Source organism: Cherax quadricarinatus, chromosome 26 (assembly GCF_038502225.1).
Source record: "Cherax quadricarinatus isolate ZL_2023a chromosome 26, ASM3850222v1, whole genome shotgun sequence".
Lineage (NCBI taxonomy): Eukaryota > Metazoa > Arthropoda > Malacostraca > Decapoda > Parastacidae > Cherax > Cherax quadricarinatus.
In genome coordinates, this window is record NC_091317.1 from 5,163,397 (window position 1) to 5,186,420 (window position 23,024).

Genomic DNA, 23,024 nt, shown 5'->3' on the forward strand with positions numbered 1-23,024 from the left:
GTGAGTTGAATGTACACTTCTCTTCCATCACCCCAGCTATAATGGTAAGCTGCAAGCTTTATAATGTCTGGTTTTTGGTTACTCTCCACACTTATCTCATATATATATATATATATATATATATATATATATATATATATATATATATATATATATATATATATATATATATATATATATATATATATATATATATATATATATATATATATATATATATATATATATATATATATATATATATACAATATTTATATTTCATGGATAATATTTTAGTCAAAAAAATAATAAATATTTTTTTGCATACTAAGAATCTTTAGATTTTTGTTACATATTGAAAGCAATGTGGAAACAGTAGTCATATTAAGAGAAAATTAGAATTTCTCTATCAAAAATAAAAGCCATTATTTTTATCCTAGAACAATATCAACATTACCTCATATGGTTTGATAAGATACACTACACTGCTCCATCAGTGACACTTGGATGTGATATCGTCTTAGGTTGAGTCCTCACCCCTTGCTGCAATACAATATTTTGCTGGATTTGAATGGCAGTAAACAAGCAAGTATTTAATCCTTCGTAGGTCTTAAACACAGTGTTGGCTGCTTGAGTGTCTTGAAAGTTCAAATCTGTCATATATATGTTGAGATGGGGTAAAATACAAAAGTTTCAGTAGAGCCATTAAATACCAGTGAATAATGTAACAAACATCTGAGATCATTATTGCATTTACACACACATCTTCGGAAGAACTAATTCTATAGAAAAGAGATTATGTAAACGCACGAATACTCGCAGGTGTTTCTCTTTCCATGTGTTTTGTTTATTCATATAAAGTGGTGAAGTGTTAAATCAAGCTTTATTGCATTAGTTCCAAATTTAGTTTTTTTCCGAAGGTTAATTTCAGTTAATTTTAAGACACCAATAAGTATGGAGATCAGTGGTAATAACCACAAAACGCTTGGGATTCACTCCTGGTAATTAGCTTTCCATTAGACATCAGGTCATAGAGACACTTCTCTCGTTTTTCATCATTTCAGTTGAAGAAGCAGTGTGTTACGGCTGAGTGATATTGACTCAGGATATTTGTTTATAGCGATTTTACTTTACGTACTTTCAAGAAATTGTGAGCTACCAAAATCTGTCTTTGGATGTAAGATTTATCGGCTAACTTCACATCACTTAACAATCACACTGTGTACCTTTTGTCTCTGTACTGAAAATTAATGATTAGTACTCACATAGAAAAGATCTCTCACACACACATGACATTAGTAACCGCGATAATGCTTCAGTTGTTTATAAATAAAAATTCAGAGGTATATATATAAATACATATATGCACTGAAATAATTTTAAGCAAAGTAAATGTATAATAAATAACATAGTATTTCAAGAGGATTTGGATAGACTGACTATGTGAAAAATATTGTAGAACATTTAAATACTTTGAAAATGGAAAAAAAATTATAGTAGGTGAAATGAAAATTATAAATTAGATAATTAATCTTACAGACATCTAATAAAGATATGGATTTTCGAGTTATTGCTAAATAAGATAACAACAAGGAGTATATAAATGCATTTGTAGGAGAATCTAATGGAAGAAGAGATACAATATAAACAGCGCTAAATGTACTGTATACTTGACCCAAATAAAAGTACATTAATGTTAAATAGTGTATGATGACCTTAGAGAAATAATTATGAAAGGAAAAAGTACAGAGGCGTGCCCAAAAGCTGATCTTAAATTAAAAAAAAAATAAGTCGAAGAGTAAAAGATTAAAAATTATTTTCTCTGGGAACCAGAAAAAAAAAGATGGCACACCATTAAACTTATATATAAACGGAAGCGTGATAACTGAAAGGAAAAGTTCTTACAGCATGGAAAATAAACACACTTAAAGGTTAAAATTTCAAAATACTTTAAAATATTAGTGTTAACTTTAAGAGACAGTTGTGATAGTTGAAATGTACTCCAAGAAGACGTTGTGTATTGTGTTACCAGTCAAAATATTACGACATTATTTTTGGAAGAAGGAAAACCAAGAACGAACTCTACTCAAATAGGTTTTTTGCACACTCGGATATTCATATCACATACACACTCACAAACACACACACACACACACACAAGCACACATACACACACACACACACACACACACACACACACACACACACAAGCACACATACACACACACACTCACAAACACACACACACACACACACACAAGCACACATACACACACACACACACACACACACACACACACACACACACACACACACAAGCACACACACACACACACACACACACACACACACACACACACACACACACACACACACACACACACACACACACACACACACACACACACAAGCGCACACACACAAGCACACACACACACACACAAGCACACACACACATACACACACACAGGCAGGAACCATACATAGTTTTAAGAAGAGGTATGACAAAGCTCAGGAAGCAGAGAGAGAGAGGATCCAGTAGCGATCAGTGAAGAGGCGGGGCCAGGAGCTGAGTCTCGACCCCTGCAACCACAATTAGGTGAGTACAATTAGGTGAGTACACACACACACACACACACACACACACACACACACACACACACACACACACACACACACACACACACACACACACACACAAACGATAGAGTGGGAGAGGCACTGTCAACAAATTTTGCTCTGAATAAAAAAAATTGGAGAGAGCTAAACAGGTTAAGAAAGCCTAGGGATTGAATGGATTTCAGTTAAAAACAGGGTCCTGACGGACTGTTGGAGTGTGAGCAGGGTAATATTTAGTGAAGGGATTCAGGGAAACCGGTTAGCTGGACTCGAGCCCTGGAAATGGAAAGTACAATGCCTGGGGTTTAAAAACTTTAGGACTCATGCAATGTTAGTTTTCTTTGTTGTTCAAGGTTTTCTGAATGTTATTCAAGGTTTTTACATTTAGTTTACTATTACACTGTGCATTCTATGTTATAATTAGCTATCTATGTGCTTAAAAATCTTAAAAAAAAAAATATTTATATACAGTTCATAGCGGTCTGGAACGGATTAATCGTATTTACATACAATCCAATGGGGAAATTAGGTTCGGGTCACCACCAAATAGGATCGTGATCAGAGTTTTGGAACGAATTATGGTCGTGACCAGAGGTTCCACTGTACTGCGTTTCCTTAATATTCTGAAGCTAGCTTTTTGCAAACCTCCGTGATCCCCACCTTCCCTTACCCCGGGATTGGTGGCAGCCCTCACTCTGTGACATGGGCTGCCACTGATACCTTCTGCCTTGCCTCAGAGAATTTCCCCTCCTATCTGTCGCTGTCTTGCAACACTGCATAGCTCCTAATGATGCACGGGAGTGCGAAAGATTTAGAGCGAAAGATTTCCATTCTGCATATACAGTGGTACTTCAATATTCGTATGTCTCTATATTCGTACAACTCGATATTCGCCCAAGTTTTTTCGAGAAAAATTTGTCTCGGTATTTGAACGTTGTCCTGATATTCAACCTAAACAAAACAGTCAATCTGGACAAAATCTCATCAGCTTTCGTTCGTTAAGCATCGTTTGTACAAGCTCCTTGAAAATTGTTGGTATTTCATTATTATTCTGTGTTTTTTTATTAATGTTTTAATTGAAAATAAATAATCATGGCACCGAAAAAGAGTGTTGATCCAAACAAGCCTAAAAGGAAAGCTGTGAGAGCAACAGTCAAAATAAAAAGAGAACTCGTTGCAAAGTGGGAAAGTGGAGCATGTCGGACCTGGCCACTCAATATATGCTGAAATCCACCATATCGTCCATATTGAAAAGAGGCAATATAATGGGCTAATGTGGAGAAAGAAGTGAAAATTCTTGCCGAGATAAGGTCACAGGTAACTGAAATGGATTAATAAAAAACAATTGGCAGGTGACAGTGTTTCTGAAACAATAATTTGTGAAAAAGCAATGCAGTTATATACTGATCGTAGGCGAGACACCCTAGGGAAAGTGCTGAAAGTGATGGATGTGAGGCAAGTAGGGACTGGTTTGATAGGTTTAAAAAGAGAAGCGTGATTCATAGTGCAGTATAGAATGGCAAGGCTGCCAGTGCTAACAGAGATGAGGCTGAAATGTTTGTTAGGTAATTTAAAGCCTATGTAGATATTGAGGGATTTATTCCTCAACAAGTTTTTAATTGTGATGAAACCGGCCTCTTTTGGAAAGGAATGCCTAAGAGGATCTACATCACACAAGAAGAAAAATCATTACCAGGACACAAGACCATGAAAGACAGGCTAACACTCTTGAGTGGTAATGCTAGTGGAGACTGCAAAAATATAAATCATTACTAGTCTACCACTCTGAAAATCCAAGGGTGTTTAAGAAAACTATGTGATTAAAGTAAACACAATGTCATGTGAAGGGCTAATAGTAAAGCTTGGGTAACAAGGCAGTTCTTCACTGAGTGGATACATGAAGTGTTTGTCCCTAGTGTGAAGCAGTACCTTGCAGAAAAAAAAAATTACCATTAACGGCACTTATGATCCTGCTCACCCTCAAGGCTTGGAGGAAAATTTGGTAGATGAATACAGCTTCACTACTTCTCATATCCAACCCAGGGACCAGCAGGTGATTTCCAATTTAAAGAAGCTTTACACATAAAACACTGTTTAAAAGATGCTTTGAAGTGACCTCTGAAACAGGGAATTTTGGAAAAACTATTTTAATATCCGGCAGTGTTTAAGGATAATAGACGAAGCCTGGGAAAAAGTTTCTTTCAGGATAATGAGCTCTGTCTGGAAGAAATTGTGGCCAGACTGTGTGTCAATCAGAGATTTTGAAGGCTTTGAGGCAGAGCCTGCAGTGAAGGATACTGTTTCTCTGGGCCAGCCCATGGGATTGGAAATGAACAATGAGGATGTAGAGGAGTTGGTGGAGGATCACAACAATGAGCTCGTCACAGAACTTCAAGCCTGAACAAGAAGCAGTAGGAAGTGGTTGAGGAAATTTCTTCTTCAAAAGAGGGAAGCAGTAAGGGTAACATTTCCACTGTAGAAGTTAAGAGACTATGTTACCATTGGGTTCAAACACAGAGCCTGGTGGAAAAATGGCATTCTAACATTACTGCTGTGAATAGGAGCATCAATCTGTTCAATGACATTTTTGTTGACCATTTTGGAAAAAAATTGAAAGTCGTCAAAAGCAGATAACATTGAGCAGCTTTTTTAACAAAGAAAAAAAATCAAATGCTAGTGACTCCCCCGCCATCTTCAAGTGCTGCTGCACAGATACAGAAGAGAGAAAAAAACACCAGACAGGCAGTTACCTGATGTTGTTATGGATGGTGACAACCTTTCCAAACAATAACCTCCCTCCACCTTCCTCTTGCGCCATCAGCAGTCCTTAGTATAGTTAAAATTTAATTTATTTCATGTAAGGGCATTGTTAAATATTCTTATATCATTTATTTCATGTATTCCTATTGTTTTTAAAAGATGGGGTGGTAGGGGAAGAATATTCAAATTTCAAGAAATCCAAATATGAAATCCAACATATATATATATATATATATATATATATATATATATATATATATATATATATATATATATATATATATATATATATACAAATCGAAAAGGCTTTCGACAGCTCCCCCAGTGAGGAAACTTAAGCTGTGATACTGAAAAAAAAAATACCCTTACGAGAAAATAGGATCGGAGAAGTCCCATCAATCAGCAGTTAAGGACTCAAGAACCACTGATTCTAGTGTCTTACGTGACTTATGAACCTTAATAAACCTTCTTTAGCCGTAAGATTTAACTTAGAGATACCTAACAATAGGGAGTTATTAAAGTAATTTTGAAAGATACGTGTAGAATAAAATCATTTGGCTATGAATTGGACCCGCATCGTACAGGCCAGTAGTCCTGTTGCAATCCTGTTCATGTTAATAAGACACTATGCGGTCTAAGGCATTTTGTTGAGAAGACGTTTTGCCCACCAGTGCACTGAGAGTTTGATAAAGTCACTGGCGAACGAAACGTCTTTTCAATAAAGTACCATAACCGCATATTGTTCCTTTAACATGCTTGTCGATGTATAATAACATGCACACAGACATCATAATGTTTACACTGCCTTGTGTCACGACAATTTTCAGTTATCTGATAATCCACTGTATTTTATTCACCCCATAAATGAAAGCTCAGTTTAGTTAATCTCTCACATTAGATTTAAGACCAACGTTGTTTTATTGACCAACATTAATGTGAAGATAATACAACCGTACTGACTCTTGTTCTCTTTCTTCCTTGCGTCCCGGTGATGATCAGCGCACGGGTGTGGTAGCGGTGGCCCTGGTGGCCCTGGTGGCCCTAGCAGCCGCAAGATACCAGACCAGTGTCCCCGACCATGCTGCAGAAGATGCTAGTGACAATGTAGAACAAGAAGATGTAGAAGACGCCACTGACAATAAAAAACGAGACTTACTTTCAAATTTAAAATCTACAGTGGGTGGAATGTCACCATTTGGCATGGGAGGGAATCCATTACTTGGTAAAGGTGGTGCAGGTACTGGCATGGGAATGGGAAGTGGCAGCGGTGGAAGTGGTATTGGAATGGGTGTTGGAATGGGAAGCGGTAGTGGTGGTGCAAGTGGTATTGGAATGGGAATGGGAAGTGGGAGTGGTGGGGGAAGTGGTACGGGAATGGGAATAGGAATGGGAAGTGGTAGTGGTGGTGCAAGTGGTACCGGAATGGGAATAGGAATGGGAAGTGGTAGTGGTGGTGTAAGTGGTACTGGAATTGGAATGGGAAGTGGGAGTGGTAGGGGAAGTGGCACTGGAATGGGAATAGGAATGGGAAGTGGTAGTGGTGGAAGTGGTACTGGAATGGGAATGGGAAGTGGTAGTGGTGGTGGAAGAGGTACTGGAATTGGAATGGGAAGTGGGAGTGGTGGAGGAAGTGGCACTGGAATGGGAATAGGAATGGGAAGTGGCAGTGGCGGAGGAAGTGGCACTGGTTTAGGAATGGGCAGTGGCAGTGGTGGAAGTGGTACTGGAATAGGAATGGGCAGTGGCAGTGGTGGAAGTGGTACTGGTATAGGAATGGGAAGTGGAAGTGGTACTGGTATAGGAATGGGCAGTGGCAGTGGTGGAAGTGGTACTGGTATAGGAATGGGAAGTGGCAGTGGTGGAAGTGGTACTGGTATGGGAATGGGAAGTGGCAGTGGTGGAAGTGGTACTGGAATAGGAATGGGCAGTGGCAGTGGTGGAAGTGGTACTGGTATAGGCATGGGAAGTGGAAGTGGTACTGGTATAGGAATGGGCAGTGGCAGTGGTGGAAGTGGTACTGGTATAGGAATGGGAAGTGGAAGTGGTGGAAGTGGTACTGGTATGGGAATGGGAAGTGGCAGTGGTGGAAGTGGTACTGGAATAGGAATAGGTACTGGAACAGGTGGTGATAAAGGGGGAAGTGGTATAGGAATGGGAATGGGTACTGGAACAGGTGGTGATAAAGGGGGAAGTAGTACTGGAATAGGAATGGGAATGGGTACTGGAACAGGTGGTGATAAAGGGGGAAGTGGTACTGGAATAGGAATGGGAATAGGTACTGGAACAGGTGGTGATAAGGGTGGTGGTACTGGAACGGGAATTGGCATGGGAGTAGGAAGTGGTAGTGAAGGGGGGAGTGGTACCGGAATTGGAATTGGCACTGGTGAAGGAAGTGGTAGTGATGGGGGAAGTGGTACTGGAACTGGAATTGGCATTGGAGTAGGCAGTGGCGGTGACGGGGGAAATGGCACTGGAATAGGCCTTGGCACAGGAGTAGGAAGAGGCAGTGACGGGGGAAGTGGTACTGCAACGGGAATTGGCACTGGAGTAGGAAGTGGAAGTGATGGGGGAAGTGGTACTGGAGTGGGAGTGGGAGCCGTGGAAGCAATTGGGACTGATGGAGGAGAGACTTCTGGAACGGCAACTGGAAGCGGGATAGGAGAGGGTGTTGACGGAGGGAAGGTCACTGAAATTGGAATCAGTTATGGAATAGGAACTAGCAGTGGTCTCGCCAACGATACTGAAGAGGACACTGGCGAGGCAAGTGACACTCAAGTGGACACTGGCAAAGCAAATGACACGCTAGTGGAAAATGGAGCAAGTAACACGAATGGGACGGCAAGTGGTGCAGATATGCTAGAACTAAGTGCTCCTGAATATCCTGAGTTGGATCTACCAAATGCAACAGATTTAAATATACCACCAATTAGTGCACCCGAGTTCTCACCCATTGAAGCACCAGATATACCACCAATTAGTTTCCCCGAATTACCACCCATCCAGCCACCAGAAATGCTAGCAGTTAGTTTTCCCGAATTACCACCCATCCAGCCACCAGAAATGCTAGCAGTTAGTTTTCCCGAATTACCACCCATCCAGCCACCAGAAATGCCAACAGTTAGTTCACCTGAATTATCACCCATCCAGCCACCAGAAATGCCAACAGTTAGTTCAGCTGAATTACCACCCATCCAGCCACCAGAAATGCCAGCAGTTATTTCAGCTGAATTACCACCCATCCAGCCACCAGAAATGACAACAGTTAGTTCACCTGGATTATCACCCATCCAGCCACCAGAAATGCCAACAGTTAGTTCACCTGAATTACCACCCGTCCAGCCACCAGAATTACCAACAGTTAGTTCAGCTGAATTACCTCCCATTCAGCCACCAGATATGCCAAGTATAAATGGCAGTGATTTTGGAGTTGTTACCGAATTAGGTGTAAGTAATGCTGATATGGGATCTGACTACGGAGCAGTAGGTAACACCGCAAGTTACACTAAAGATGTAAGTAGGAAACTGGGTGATTTAGAAGCACCAGCATTTCCATCCGTGCCAGTACCAAGTCTGCCATATCCAGATGCACCAGAGCTGGATATCCCTGAAATTCTATCCATTGAGGTACCAGGAGAGCTAGACATGAACGGAACAGATGTATTTGAAATAGAGGACCCAGAATATCTGTCCATTGAGGTACCAGGTGAGACAGAGGTAAATGGAACAGATATATTTAAAATAGATATCTCTGAGTTTCCATTAATTGAGGTACCAGGTGAGCCAGATGGAACAAGTATTCCTGAAATTGATATCCCTGAATTTTCGTCCATTGAAGTATCAGGTGAGCTAGATGTAAATAGAACAGGTATTCCTGAAACTGATACCCCTGAATTTTCATCCATTAAGGTACCAAGTGAACTAGATATAAATGGAACAGGTATTCCTGAAAGTGATATCCCCGAATTTCCATTAATTAAAGTAGGTGAGTTAGATGCCAATGCAACAGATACAGTTAAAATAAATATCCCTGAAATTTCATCCATTCAGGACCCAGGTGATCTAGACATGAACGGAACAAATATTCTCGGAATAGATATCCCTGAATATCCCTCCATTCAGGAACCAAAAGAGCTGAAAGAACCAGATACTCCCGCACTAGATATCCCTGAAAGTTCACCTATTCAGGTACCAGAAGAACTAGAAATGAAAACACTAGATGCACCCGCATTAAATATCCCTGAATTTCCACCCATTCAGGTACCAAAAATGCCAGATGTAGGTGTGGATATTCAGTCAATGTTATTTCCATCCATTTTGCAACCACTTGCAAGTAAAGGAGAGAGGCGAAGAAAACGCTCAAGATGTGGTGAACATAATAGAAGCTTTAAGTGTTCTAATCGACTTAACAAGAGAGATGACACGAATCAAAGGACTGGAACATCATGGCAGCCCTCAGGAACTGGGGTCAATGACCGGCCAATACCACCTCTCCATAAAAGGCTCCTGCAGCAGTGAGAACACACACAAAATGTGACATAGGTAAGATTCTTGCCCGCAGAAACACATGATTTCGGATTTGATGGTAAACAGTGAGTAAAATTTCAGAATGAATGAGTGTTGAAATTTGTATATTAATTTTAGATTCGAGGCAAAGCAATATTCTTGTAGAGGCCATAGGACGAATATGGAGTTAATCAGGTTTGATCCAGGAGCTTTTGCATGTGCCAATACTCGACATAAGAAGACAAAATGAAAAATTTAAACATTTATTATCGAAATATTATACATTCATTTAATGCTTTTGAAAAGTCAGTACACTACCCAACATATCATGCAAGTAAAGACAACCACCTTAAATACAATGTTGCTCACTGAATGGTCTCGCACATTTTCATCCCCTCGAATGATAGATATTGTTGGTTTACCCAGCGGGTGACCTATTCTGATGCACTGAAACTTTACAACTCATTTATTTATTTATTTATTTATTTTATGTCTTTGCAAACAGTACATTAAGATTTTGTATTTACAATAGTGGGTTGCAATGCAAAGAGAGCCTCTATTATGCCTAGGCATTATGGGCCAGCTTAACATTATTTGCTTAGAGACTACTTAACACTAAGGATTATATCATAGTTGTATAGTAGGGTAGTAATTATTTCATAGTTGTACAGTGGTTTTTTAAATATAAGTGAATCTAATTTGTATAAGACAAAAATATATTAATATATTCAAAAATACTTTTTTTTTGTGAAAACAGTGATTCAGTTATATTCCTGTCAACAATGGATAAAAGGTTCAAGGTGATTGTTGAAGTTATTATGTGGGAGTACATAAGTGAGTAAGTGTGTACTGAATATTTAGCGTTTAGTCTAGAGTGATTAAGTGGCTTTTGAGAAGAGTCTTAAATTGATTTTTCAGACTGGGTTACTTTAATATCTTCTGGTAATGAATTCCATATTTTGGGGACCTTTATGTGCATAGAGTTTTTACACAGTGTGATATGGACACGAGGTATATCAAAAAGAGATCTGTGTCTTGTGTTATGGTCATGTGTCCTGTTGAGGTTGGTGAGGAGAACTTTGAGTGGAGGGGTTATATTTGCGTGTATTGTTCTGTGTATGCAGTACGCACATGAATAAGTATGGATGTTACACTATAGACGATCGAACCTCTGAACACGAAAAGATTTGAAATGTACAGAAATTCATAACATTTGAAACCCAGTTGAAGAACATTTCTAGTTTTTGTGATCGTTATACTTTGTCTAAAGGTTTTAATTTTTTAAAAGACTCCCGTAAGTATATTATTTTCTCTATGGAAAGATGAGAAGATAGTTCGGGGCTGGAGTAAATCAGCATGCGCGTAGTGACCAGTTAACCTTCAGACATGGAGATGAGATGGCAGAAGCTCTCGTTAGATGCTAATTTAAGCCGAGTATTGGCACATGCAAAAGTTTCCGTGAAGACCTATATTTTAATAGCTATAATGATAAAAATTTAATCAACACTTGTCGATGCTGAAGGGTATATATATATATATATATATATATATATATATATATATATATATATATATATATATATATATATATATATATATATATATATATATATATATATATATATATATATATATATATATATATATATATATATATATATATATATATATATATATATATATATATATATATATATGTATATATATATATATATATATATATATATATATATATATATATATATATATATATATATATATGTATATATATATATATATATATATATATATATATATATATATATATAAATATATATATATATATATATATATATATATATATATATATATATATATATATATATATATATATATATATATATATATATATATATATTTATTATCACACTTGCCGATTCCCACCAAGGCAGGGTGGCCCGAAAAAGAAAAACTTTCACCATGATTCACTCCATCACTGTCTTGCCAAAAGGGTGCTTTACACTACAGTTTTTAAACTGCAGCATTAACACCCCTCCTTCAGAGTGCAGGCACTGTACTTCCCATCTCCAGGACTCAAGTCCTGCCTGCCGGTTTCCCTGAACCCCTTCATAAATGTTACTTTGCTCACACTCCAACAGCACGTCAAGTATTAAAAACCATCTGTCTCCATTCACTCCTATCAAACACGCTCACGCATGCCTGCTGGAAGTCCAAGCCCCTCGCACACAAAACCTCCTTTACCCCCTCCCTCCAACCTTTCCTAGGCCGACCCCTACCCCGCCTTCCTTCCACTACAGACTGATACACTCTTGAAGACATTCTGTTTCGCTCCATTCTCTCTACATGTCCGAACCACCTCAACAACCCTTCCTCAGCCCTCTGGACAACAGTTTTGGTAATCCCGCACCTCCTCCTAACTTCCAAACTACGAATTCTCTGCATTATATTCACACCACACATTGCCCTCAGACATGACATCTCCACTGCCTCCAACCTTCTCCTCGCTGCAACATTCATCACCCATGCTTCACACCCATATAAGAGCGTTGGTAAAACTATACTCTCATACATTCCCCTCTTTGCCTCCAAGGACAAAGTTCTTTGTCTCCACAGACTCCTAAGTGCACCACTCACCCTTTTCCCCTCATCAATTCTATGATTCACCTAATCTTTCATAGACCCATCTGCTGACACGTCCACTCCCAAATATCTGAATACATTCACCTCCTCCATACTCTCCCCCTCCAACCTGATATCCAATCTTTCATCACCTAATCTTTTTGTTATCCTCATAACCTTACTCTTTCCTGTATTAACTTTCAATTTTCTTCTTTTGCACACCCTACCAAATTCATCCACTAATCTCTGCAACTTCTCTTCAGAATCTCCCAAGAGCACAGTGTCATCAGCAAAGAGCAACTGTGACAACTCCCACTTTGTGTGTGATTCTTTATCTTTTAACTCCACGCCTCTTGCCAAGACCCTCGCATTTACTTCTCTTACAACTCCATCTATAAATATATTAAACAACCACGGTGACATCACACATCCTTGTCTAAGGCCTACTTTTACTGGGAAATAATTTCCCTCTTTCCTACATACTCTAACTTGAGCCTCACTATCCTCGTAAAAACTCTTCACTGCTTTCAGTAACCTACCTCCTACATCATACACCTGCAACATCTGCCACATTGCCCCCTTATCCACCCTGTCGTACGCCTTTTCCAAATCCATAAATGCCACAAAGACCTCTTTAGCCTTATCTAAATACTGTTCACTTATATGTTTCACTGTAAACACCTGGTCCACACACCCCCTACCTTTCCTAAAGCCTCCTTGTTCATCTGCTATCCTATTCTCCGTCTTACTCTTAATTCTTTCAATAATAACTCTACCATACACTTTACCAGGTATACTCAACAGACTTATCCCCCTATAATTTTTGCACTCTCTTTTATCCCCTTTGCCTTTATGCAAAGGAACTATGCATGCTCTCTGCCAATCCCTAGGTACCTTACCCTCTTCCATACATTTATTAAATAATTGCACCAACCACTCCAAAACTATATCCCCACCTGCTTTTAACATTTCTATCTTTATCCCATCAATCCCGGCTGCCTTACCCCCTTTCATTTTACCTACTGCCTCACGAACTTCCCCCACACTCACAACTGGCTCTACCTCACTCCTACAAGATGTTATTCCTCCTTGCCCTATACACGAAATCACAGCTTCCCTATCTTCATCAACATTTAACAATTCCTCAAAATATTCCCTCCATCTTCCCAATACCTCTAACTCTCCATTTAATAACTCTCCTCTCCTATTTTTAACTGACAAATCCATTTGTTCTCCAGGCTTTCTTAACTTGTTAATCTCACTCCAAAACTTTTTCTTATTTTCAACAAAATTTGTTGATAACATCTCACCCACTCTCTCATTTGCTCTCTTTTTACACTGCTTCACCACTCTCTTAACCTCTCTCTTTTTCTCCATATACTCTTCCCTCCTTGCATCACTTCTACTTTGTAAAAACTTCTCATATGCTAACTTTTTCTCCCTTACTACTCTCTTTACATCATCATTCCACCAATCGCTCCTCTTCCCTCCTGCACCCACTTTCCTGTAACCACAAACTTCTGAACACTCTAACACTACATTTTTAAACCTACCCCATACCTATTCGACCCCATTGCCTATGCTCTCATTAGCCCATCTATCCTCCAATAGCTGTTTATATCTTACCCTAACTGCCTCCTCTTTTAGTTTATAAACCTTCACCTCTCTCTTCCCTGATGCCTCTATTCTCCTTGTATCCCATCTACCTTTTACTCTCAGTGTAGCTACAACTAGAAAGTGATCTGATATATCTGTGGCCCCTCTATAAACATGTACATCCTGAAGTCTACTCAACAGTCTTTTATCTACCAATACATAATCCAACAAACTACTGTCATTTCGCCCTACATCATATCTTGTATACTTATTTATCCTCTTTTTCTTAAAATATTTGTTACCTATAACTAAACCCCATTCTATACAAAGTTCAATTAAAGGGCTCCCATTATCATTTACACCTGGCACCCCAAACTTACCTACCACACCCTCTCTAAAAGTTTCTCCTACTTTAGCATTCAGGTCCCCTACCACAATTACTCTCTCACTTGGTTCAAAGGCTCCTATACATTCACTTAACATCTCCCAAAATCTCTCTCTCTCCTCTGCATTCCTCTCTTCTCCAGATGCATACACGCTTATTATGACCCACTTCTCGCATCCAACCTTTACTTTAATCCACATAATTCTTGAATTTACACATTCGTATTCTCTTTTCTCCTTCCATAACTGATCATTCAACATTACTGCTACCCCTTCCTTTGCTCTAACTCTCTCAGATACTCCAGATTTAATCCCATTTATTTCCCCCCACCGAAACTCCCCTACCACCTTCAGCTTTGTTTCGCCTACGGCCAGGACATCCAACTTCTTTTCATTCATAACATCAGCAATCATCTGTTTCTTGTCATCCGCACTACATCCACGCACATTCAAGCATCCCAGTTTTATAAAGTTTTTCTTCTTCTCTTTTTTAGTAAATGTCTACAGGATAAGGGGTTACTAGCCCATTGCTCCCGGCATTTTAGTCGCCTCATGCGACACGCATGGCTTACGGAGGAAAGATTCTTTTCCACTTCCCCATGGACAATAGAAAAATAAAGAAGAACAAGAGCTATTTAGAAAAAGGAGAAAAACCTAGATGTATGTATATATATATGCATGTGCATGTCTCTGAAGTGTGACCAAAGTGTAAGTAGGAGTAGCAAAATATCCCTGTTATCTAGCGTGTTTATGAGACAGAAAAAGAAACCAGCAATCCTACCATCATGCGAAACAGTTACAGGTTTCTGTTTCACAGTCATCTGGCAGGACGGTAATACTTCCCTGGGTGGTTGCTGTCTACCAACCTACTACCTACTTATATATATATATATATATATATATATATATATATATATATATATATATATATATATATATATATATATATATATATATATATATATATATATATATATATATATATATATATATATATATATATATATTAGTGTATCTTTTTATATATTACATAAATCACAAATCACAAAGCCCCTGTTCCTAATTCAGCACATGGATTCGTACTCACTAATAATAATCGTCCAGTCAGTTGCTCCGCCTCAAAGTGCTCTCTGACCAGTTACGATGGAAGGTTTCACTTATTGGTCAGCAGAAAAGCAACTGTTAATGTAAATATTTGGCCCTCTTGTGAAAGATATAGGTACCATAGGAGATACTATATGTAAAATATTATGCCATAATTTGTATAGTATCTGTACGTATGGAGATGAAAAAATATATGTCAAATTTTATAGCAGCAGTAGTACAATACCTTAACTCTGATGGAGGGACGACGATGTTACACATCGGAAGGTCGTACGAGTGATGTGTACGTAGTTCTGGCCAGACAGCTATTGAATGAACAGTGGTGAATGTGTTTTCTTTTTTCTTTTTCTTGTTTTGGTCAACCTACCTTAGTAGGAATCTGTTGAAATAAAAAAAAATAGAAAAACATTATCCATGAAACAATTTAATAAATTAATAAATAAATTCCAATAAAAATGGAAAAATTGAGAAAAGAAAGTAAAAAAAAGAAAAAAGGTTCTGAAGAAACAAAAACATATTAGTCTATGATCCCTTTTATTTGAGTTTTTCTAGAATCACTTAAAATATGAAGCTTTTGTTCAATCTTTTGAAAGTGAGAGCAAATTCTTGTAGGTAACCTGTAACAATTGTCACTGAGTTATTTATTAATTGAATCCGTATAAGTTACATGTATACTTTAATTTCTTATATTATTGTTATTATTATTATTATTATTATTATTATTATTATTGTTATTATTATTATTATTATTATTATTATTATTATTATTATTATTATTGTTATTATTATTATTATTATTATTATTATTATTATTATTATTATTATTATTATTATTATTGTTATTATTATTATTACTACTGGTGTTTTTTAATTTATTTGTTTAATTATATTTCTTTTTATTTACTGCTGTTATTAGTCTTGTTCCTTTTTATCATCATCGTCATCAAGTTTGTTGAGAAGTATCACCATTTAAGGACAGTCATATTTAAAGCGATCACCATTTAAGGACTGCTTTGCTAACAGTTGCCACTATTTAAGGACTACTATGCTAATAGATAAATTTATTAACCTACGCTTCAGGAGTAAGCAAACTTTAGATTCTTTTACTGACCCAAGCTTTCTTCTATTCATCCTACAGTTGATGCAGGCATCCTTAAAGCAACTCCATGTTAACGCAAGCATCTTGAAGCCATCCTACGGTTTACACAAGTTTTCAAGCTGATTCAAGTATCCTTAAAGCTATCCTATGAGCTGATGTTGGCCTTCTTCAAGTTATCCTATGGCTAACGAAAGTATCGATCAAGTCCTCCTACGACAGACGCACGCATCCTCCAGATTTTGCTACGAACGATACTAGTATTATTTAATCAGTCCTATGGTTCACGCATGCATCCTTCAAGTAATGATATGGTTGGAACAAGCCTTCTTCTTCAAGCAATCCTACAGCAGATAAACAGAAAAAAGAATTCTTTGAGACATCCTATAGCTGACACAAAAAACATTTTCCGTGTCATCCTAAGAATGACGAAAGCGTCCATCACGCACTAATTCGATTAACGAAGACATCCTACAAGCTATCCTATGGCTTAAGCCAACATTCTTCAAGCTACCTGTTGTCCTTTTCCCCGCAGCCTCAAATTTCCACTTGTCTTTCATTAATAGTCCTCTCCTTCCATCCAGCAGCATCTTGTAATTATTGTCAATAATTCTTTGTCAATAATGTTTTCACATTTCAATTTTGGTTTGTATATATTTGAGAAGAATGACAAAAACTCGCCTAATCACTTATTGTCCCAAAATGTATTTTTTTTCTTTTTAATATTTCTTGTACAGAATGTTTCTCCCACTTTATTTCATTTAAGTAATTTTACATACTTATGCATGAATGTACTGTGGATACATGTATCTATAAATATATTAATATGTATGTATTTATGTACGAGTAACAAGTTTGCAACAGAAATAACGTTGAATAACAGTCAATTATGTATTGGGAGGGAGGTGACGAGTATGGCATATGTAGCAGTTTCTTATCTCTATGGACGAGATTTTTTCAGTCGAAATATGGAGACAGCAGAAGTATTGGAGATGCAGATATGAGGTGATTAGTCATTTCGCATAGAGCAGAAATAAATTTGAGGTGGTCAGTCCTTCAGCCTTGGTGTATGTTCAGTTGAACAGCTTCGATGAAAGTGAAGCTCAAGCTTGAGAAAGAAGCTTTTAACACTACCAGAAATGAGGCAGGGCCCACAAGTGAAAGAAAGAAGAGGAATTAAAGAACACCGCAGCAGCTACTGGCCCATGCTAGGCAGATCCTCAAAACCCAGTCTTCTAACGCCTGACTAGTGGGTAAGGAGCAAAATAGTGGCACTGTGTTGCCGTACCAGACAAATATCTTGGTACTGGGGACATCTACAGCTTCATTATTCATCCACTAATTATGAGTGAGAAGATCTGGTTTTGAGGATTTACCTAGCATGAACCAGTACGCTTGTTGCAGAGCTTAATTCCTCTGTTTTCTAATGCTTCAGGTAACTTAACAATTAAATAAGTCTCCGCTGCCCCGTATATTTTCATTCACCTCGACAAGTCCAAGATTTTGTGAAACAGTTCGTCGATGATTTCGACAGCTTTGCCAAACTCGGGTACCTACAAATCACAGAACGGGTGAGGTTTGAACCCATGGCAAGCGAGTCCTGAAAGTCACAGGCCTGCTAGTTTCAGGACTCGCCTGCAGTGTGTTCGAGCCTCACCCATTCTGTGATTCGTTTACAAATGTGTTATCACGATTTCGTCATCAGTCTCGTACCTACCTTTCCCTAGATAATGTATGACCCCTTCGAGTTTAACGCTCTCCCGTGATTGTAATAATAATCACGTACTTACCAAAGGAAGTGTTAAGGAGATTCAAGAATGGGTCATTTCCAAGTAATATACTAAACTAAACTCCTGAACTTCTGTGCCTGCCAGCTGCCTCCTGTCCCCAGCCTGACTGCTGCTACCTTCATCTTTTCACTATCAAGAACTCCGATGCTGGGCTACGTCCTCGCTCCCTTTCAAAGACTGAAGATACTCTTCTTCTTCGCCTATCCCCACTTCCTCATACATTTAATTTTAATATACCTGGATCATTTTTCGCTGCCTGACCACGGTAGAGTGCAGTTGTGCTCTGCACCCCTCTGCTGTTTTCAGGCGAGCTACCTTGTATCAACATGGCGCTGAGTGTGAGGAGGCGCGTAAATACCATCGGTATTGAGCTGCTTCGTGGGGCGATTTCACCCTCTTCAGCGCAGGTATTACTCCCAACAATCATTAGGGAGACCTATGGTATCCAGGACGATGAGGTGTATGGTGTTGCCCTGAATGGGGCTTACAGAATCTTCGTCAAACTGAATTCCACGTCCGTGTACGAGTCTTTGGTGTCGAGATTCCAAGACGTGAGTCTTGACGCTACTCTGGCTGTGAAGGTGCTTTTGATCGACGTATCTCTCCACTTTACGTGGGTTAAGATTCGTAATGTCCCATTTGAGGCAGATGAGGCTGACATCAGGAGTGTTTTTGAGGCATATGGGACCGTACATCTGGCACAACAGGGCAAGTGGACGACTGGTGCTTACATGGGCCGTCTGGAGGGAACCTTTTCCCTGAAGATGACTCTGAGACATCCCATACCGTCTTACTTCGTGTTGGAGGACTTCAGGACGCAAGTTATGGTATCGTACGCCGGACAGAGACGTACATGCAGAATATGTGGGGCGTACGACCATATGGCGGCAGCGTGTGTGAAGCTGAGGAGGGCGCCTGCACAAACTGGTGAAGCACCAGTTACCAGCGTGGTAGCTGTTGTTGAGAGCCCCACGCGAAAGCAAGGGCTTGGGCGCTTGCGGAGTGAAGAGGTGGAGGATTCCAAAGAAGAGACTGGCGTGTGTGAGGTAAGCTGTGACATAAAAGGATCTGTTACTAGGCAAGGAAAAAGTACAGAAGTGCAAGTGCAGGAGGAGGTGCAGGCTCTCGAGGAAGAGCTTCAGGAAGCGTTGAGGACATTGACGCCGCCTGCAAAGGATGTTGTTCCTGAGCTGGTGAGAGGCACGGCGTTGCCTGTAGAAGAATGTAATGATAAAAACCATAGCAGGGTTGAAGGGCCAACTAGTAAGCGTGAGTTGTCGCCGTGTGCTGTGGAACGAGGCGTGGTGGAGGTTGAGGTACATCGTGAGGGAACCTCAGAAGATAACATGGATGTGGAGGGCATCACGAGGAAGAGAGCGGCGGCGTCAGACTCAGATGATGTCCTGACGGCGGCGCAGAGGTCTGGGAGGAAGGAATAGCACTGTCGAGGTAGTCAAGATAAGAGGCATAGCAAAAAAAGGATGGGGGGTTGATGGTGTGAAGCCTTGTGCTGGCTCTGGGGCAGGAGGCCCTGGGATGAATGAAGAGAGGAGGAAGGGTTGGAAACTATAAAGAGGCCTTAGGTATATGACTGTGAACGTAAATGGACTGTGTAATAGTGTGAAGAGGGAATGGTTTCGAATGTTTCTGTGTAAATATAGGGTGGATGTAGTGTTCCTGCAAGAACACAATTTCAAGGAGGGAAGAGTGCTCGAGGTGGAGGGGTTTCAGGTCATGACTCTGCCATCTGCACGTCTGAAAGGTGGTGTGGGTATATTGATCAGGGAGGTGGAGGGGTTTCAGGTCATGACTCTGCCATCTGCACGTCTGAAAGGTGGTGTGGGTATATTGATCAGGGAGGCGAGCCCGTTTGTGTTGCTAAGAAGTGAGGGGGAGGGGGGGAGAGTAATGCGCGTGGATGGGTGGTGGATGGGGCAGAGGGTATCCTTTGTAAGTGTGTATGCACCAGCAGAAAATGATGTGAGAGTAAAAAGGGATTTTGTACGTGAAGAACTAGTTTTCTTCTTACGTGGTTTACCTGCAGTGGCCATCGTTGGTGGGGACTGGAACTACGTTATTAGGAGGGCTGACATAGAACCAAAAGGGGCGGGGCACGTGTCGGCGGCCTTGCGAGATCTTTTGAGGGATATTCAGTTGCGGGATGAGGTTGGAGGAGGGGCGTGGGAGGTAGAGCACACTTTTGTAAGAAGAGGTTACGCGGCTAGGTTGGATAGGCTGTATATATCTCAAGGGGTTTGGTTGACATTTTTCCGTACAATAGAAGTAGCTTATTCGGATCATCGGGCGGTAGTAGCAGAGGTGGGGTGGGAGTCACTAGCAGGTATATCTAGGGGATATTGGAAGTTAAATACAAGTGTGTTAGGCAATGAGGAGGGGATAGAGGGATTTGCAACGCTGTGGGAGGGGTTACGTGCAGAGGTAAATGGGGTAGAGGATGCGGTGATGTGGTGGGATGGTGTGGCTGAAGAACGGATTAAGCAATATTACGTAAGGGAAGGGAAACGTTTCAATTCTTTAAAAAATGGGATTGCCAACTATTTGGAGGATAGGTTACGGGGTTGTTATGCGAGGGGGGCGGTGGCGGGCACTTATCCAATGGATGATATTATGGCAACTAAAGGGAGGCTGCATGAGGTACAGGATGAGAGGTTCCAAGCGGTGCGGGCACAGGTGGGGGTGGAAGAGGTGTTATGGGGAGATAGACTTTCACCGTGCGTATTGCGTAGGCAGAAACAAAGACAGCATGCAATGACTATTCCATGGTTGGAGGTTCATGAGCCGATAGGAGGGTACAGGGAGGGGCAGGTCATACAAGCTACAGAAGGAATGGGGGCATTTGCTGATAAGTGGTATGAGAAGTACTGGCAACGAGAAGGGGTAGAGGATGGGGTTTTAGAACAGGTGTGTGGGAGTGTGGTATGTCAGTTGCGTAACAGTGATAGGGAAGCACTGGGTGGAGAAATAACTGAGGGGGAAATATGGAGGGCTTTAAGTGGAATGCGAAAGGGCAAAGCACCGGGAATTGATGGACTCCCGGCAGAGTTTTATCAGCAGCATTGGGAATTAATGAGGCATTTTTTGGTTAGGGTATTTAATTGCATGAAGGAGAGAGGTGAGCTGGGTGAGAAGCAGGCAACGGCTGTCGTTGTATTGATACCGAAGGGTAAGGGGCAGCATACGCTTCGGGATTACCGGGCGATCTCGTTGTTATGCGCAGATTACAAATTGTTTGCGAAGATTTTGGGAAATCGGGTCAAGTGTGTGGTGGGGTGGGCAGTATCAAAAACTCAGTTTGGTTTGCCAGGGAGGTCTATGGTGGAGGGGCATGGGTTACTTAGGGATTTCGTGGAGGCAAAAGGGGGGGGGGAGGGGGGAAGGTTTGGTGGCGCTCGATTGGCAAGGGGCATACGATACAGTGGATCGGAAAGCATTGAAAGCCATCCTCAGGGGTCAGGGGTTTGGGGAAGAAATAGTGGGTTGGGTTGAGGCGTTGTATGGAGGTGCAATGGCTAGGGTACAGATTAATGGTCGATTGGGTGGGAAGATTGTAATGGGTAGGGGACTTAGGCAGGGGTGTCCTATGTCACAATTATTGTTTGCGTGCGTACAGGACCCCTTTTATAGATTGGTGGAGCAGCGTATGTGTCACGTAGAGGGACCAGGGTGTGAGGTTGCGAAGGTTTGGCCAGTTTTAATTGGGTATGTGGATGATACAACTGTTCTGATCAGGTAGGTGATGACAATGGACACATTAGATGGGGTAGTACAAATGTTCGCAGGGGCAACTGGTATGAGGGTAAATTCCGATAAATCCATGGTTATGGGGTTAGGAGCTTGGGCGGGAAGGGTTGATTGGGGTAGTGCAGTTGTGAGGAAGCAGGTGAATTCGTTAAAAATTTGCGGTCTTATTTATGCAGACGATCTAACTGTGGCACGCATGGAAAACTCGATTAGGATGGTAGAAAGGATTCAAAGACGCTTGGGTGCATTGCTTGTCGAAGTCCTAAGGTTCGAACCAATAGCATTTTTTTTTTCTACACACTGTATGAGGTTCATTTTGGGTAAGTTTGATTAGGTTAGCTATTTTAAATTAGCCAGTTTTAGCAATTAACGATTAGATGAGGCATTTATATATATATATATATATATATATATATATATATATATATATATATATATATATATATATATATATATATATATATATATATATATATATATATATATATATATATATATATATATATATATATATATATATTATATATATATATATTTATATATATATATATATATATATATATATATATATATATATATATATATATATATATATATATATATATATATATATATATATATATATATATATATATATATATATCTCAGAGAGTTAGAGCAAAGGAAGGGGTAGCAGTAATGTTGAATGATCAGTTATGGAAGGAGAAAAGAGAATATGAATGTGTAAATTCAAGAATTATGTGGATTAAAGTAAAGCTTGGATGCGAGAAGTGGGTAATAATAAGCGTGTATACACCTGGAGAAGAGAGGAA

At 39.7% G+C, this 23,024-nt stretch overlaps 1 protein-coding gene across 2 annotated transcripts; it reads left to right on the forward strand.

Annotated features, from left to right (window-relative positions):
• Nucleotides 1-17,340, forward strand: LOC128691632 (uncharacterized). Of its 2 annotated transcripts, XM_053780470.2 has the most exons (4): nucleotides 1-44; nucleotides 6,358-9,054; nucleotides 9,127-9,897; nucleotides 16,703-17,340. In XM_053780470.2, exons 1-3 carry the CDS (start codon nucleotides 42-44, stop codon nucleotides 9,871-9,873), a joined length of 3,447 nt encoding a protein of 1,148 aa, XP_053636445.1. In that variant the 5' UTR covers nucleotides 1-41; the 3' UTR covers nucleotides 9,874-9,897; nucleotides 16,703-17,340. The 2 variants fall into 2 exon arrangements, with proteins under 2 accessions (XP_053636445.1, XP_053636444.1); XM_053780469.2 differs by having other exon boundaries at nucleotides 6,358-9,897.
• Nucleotides 17,341-23,024: the final 5,684 nt, after the last annotated feature.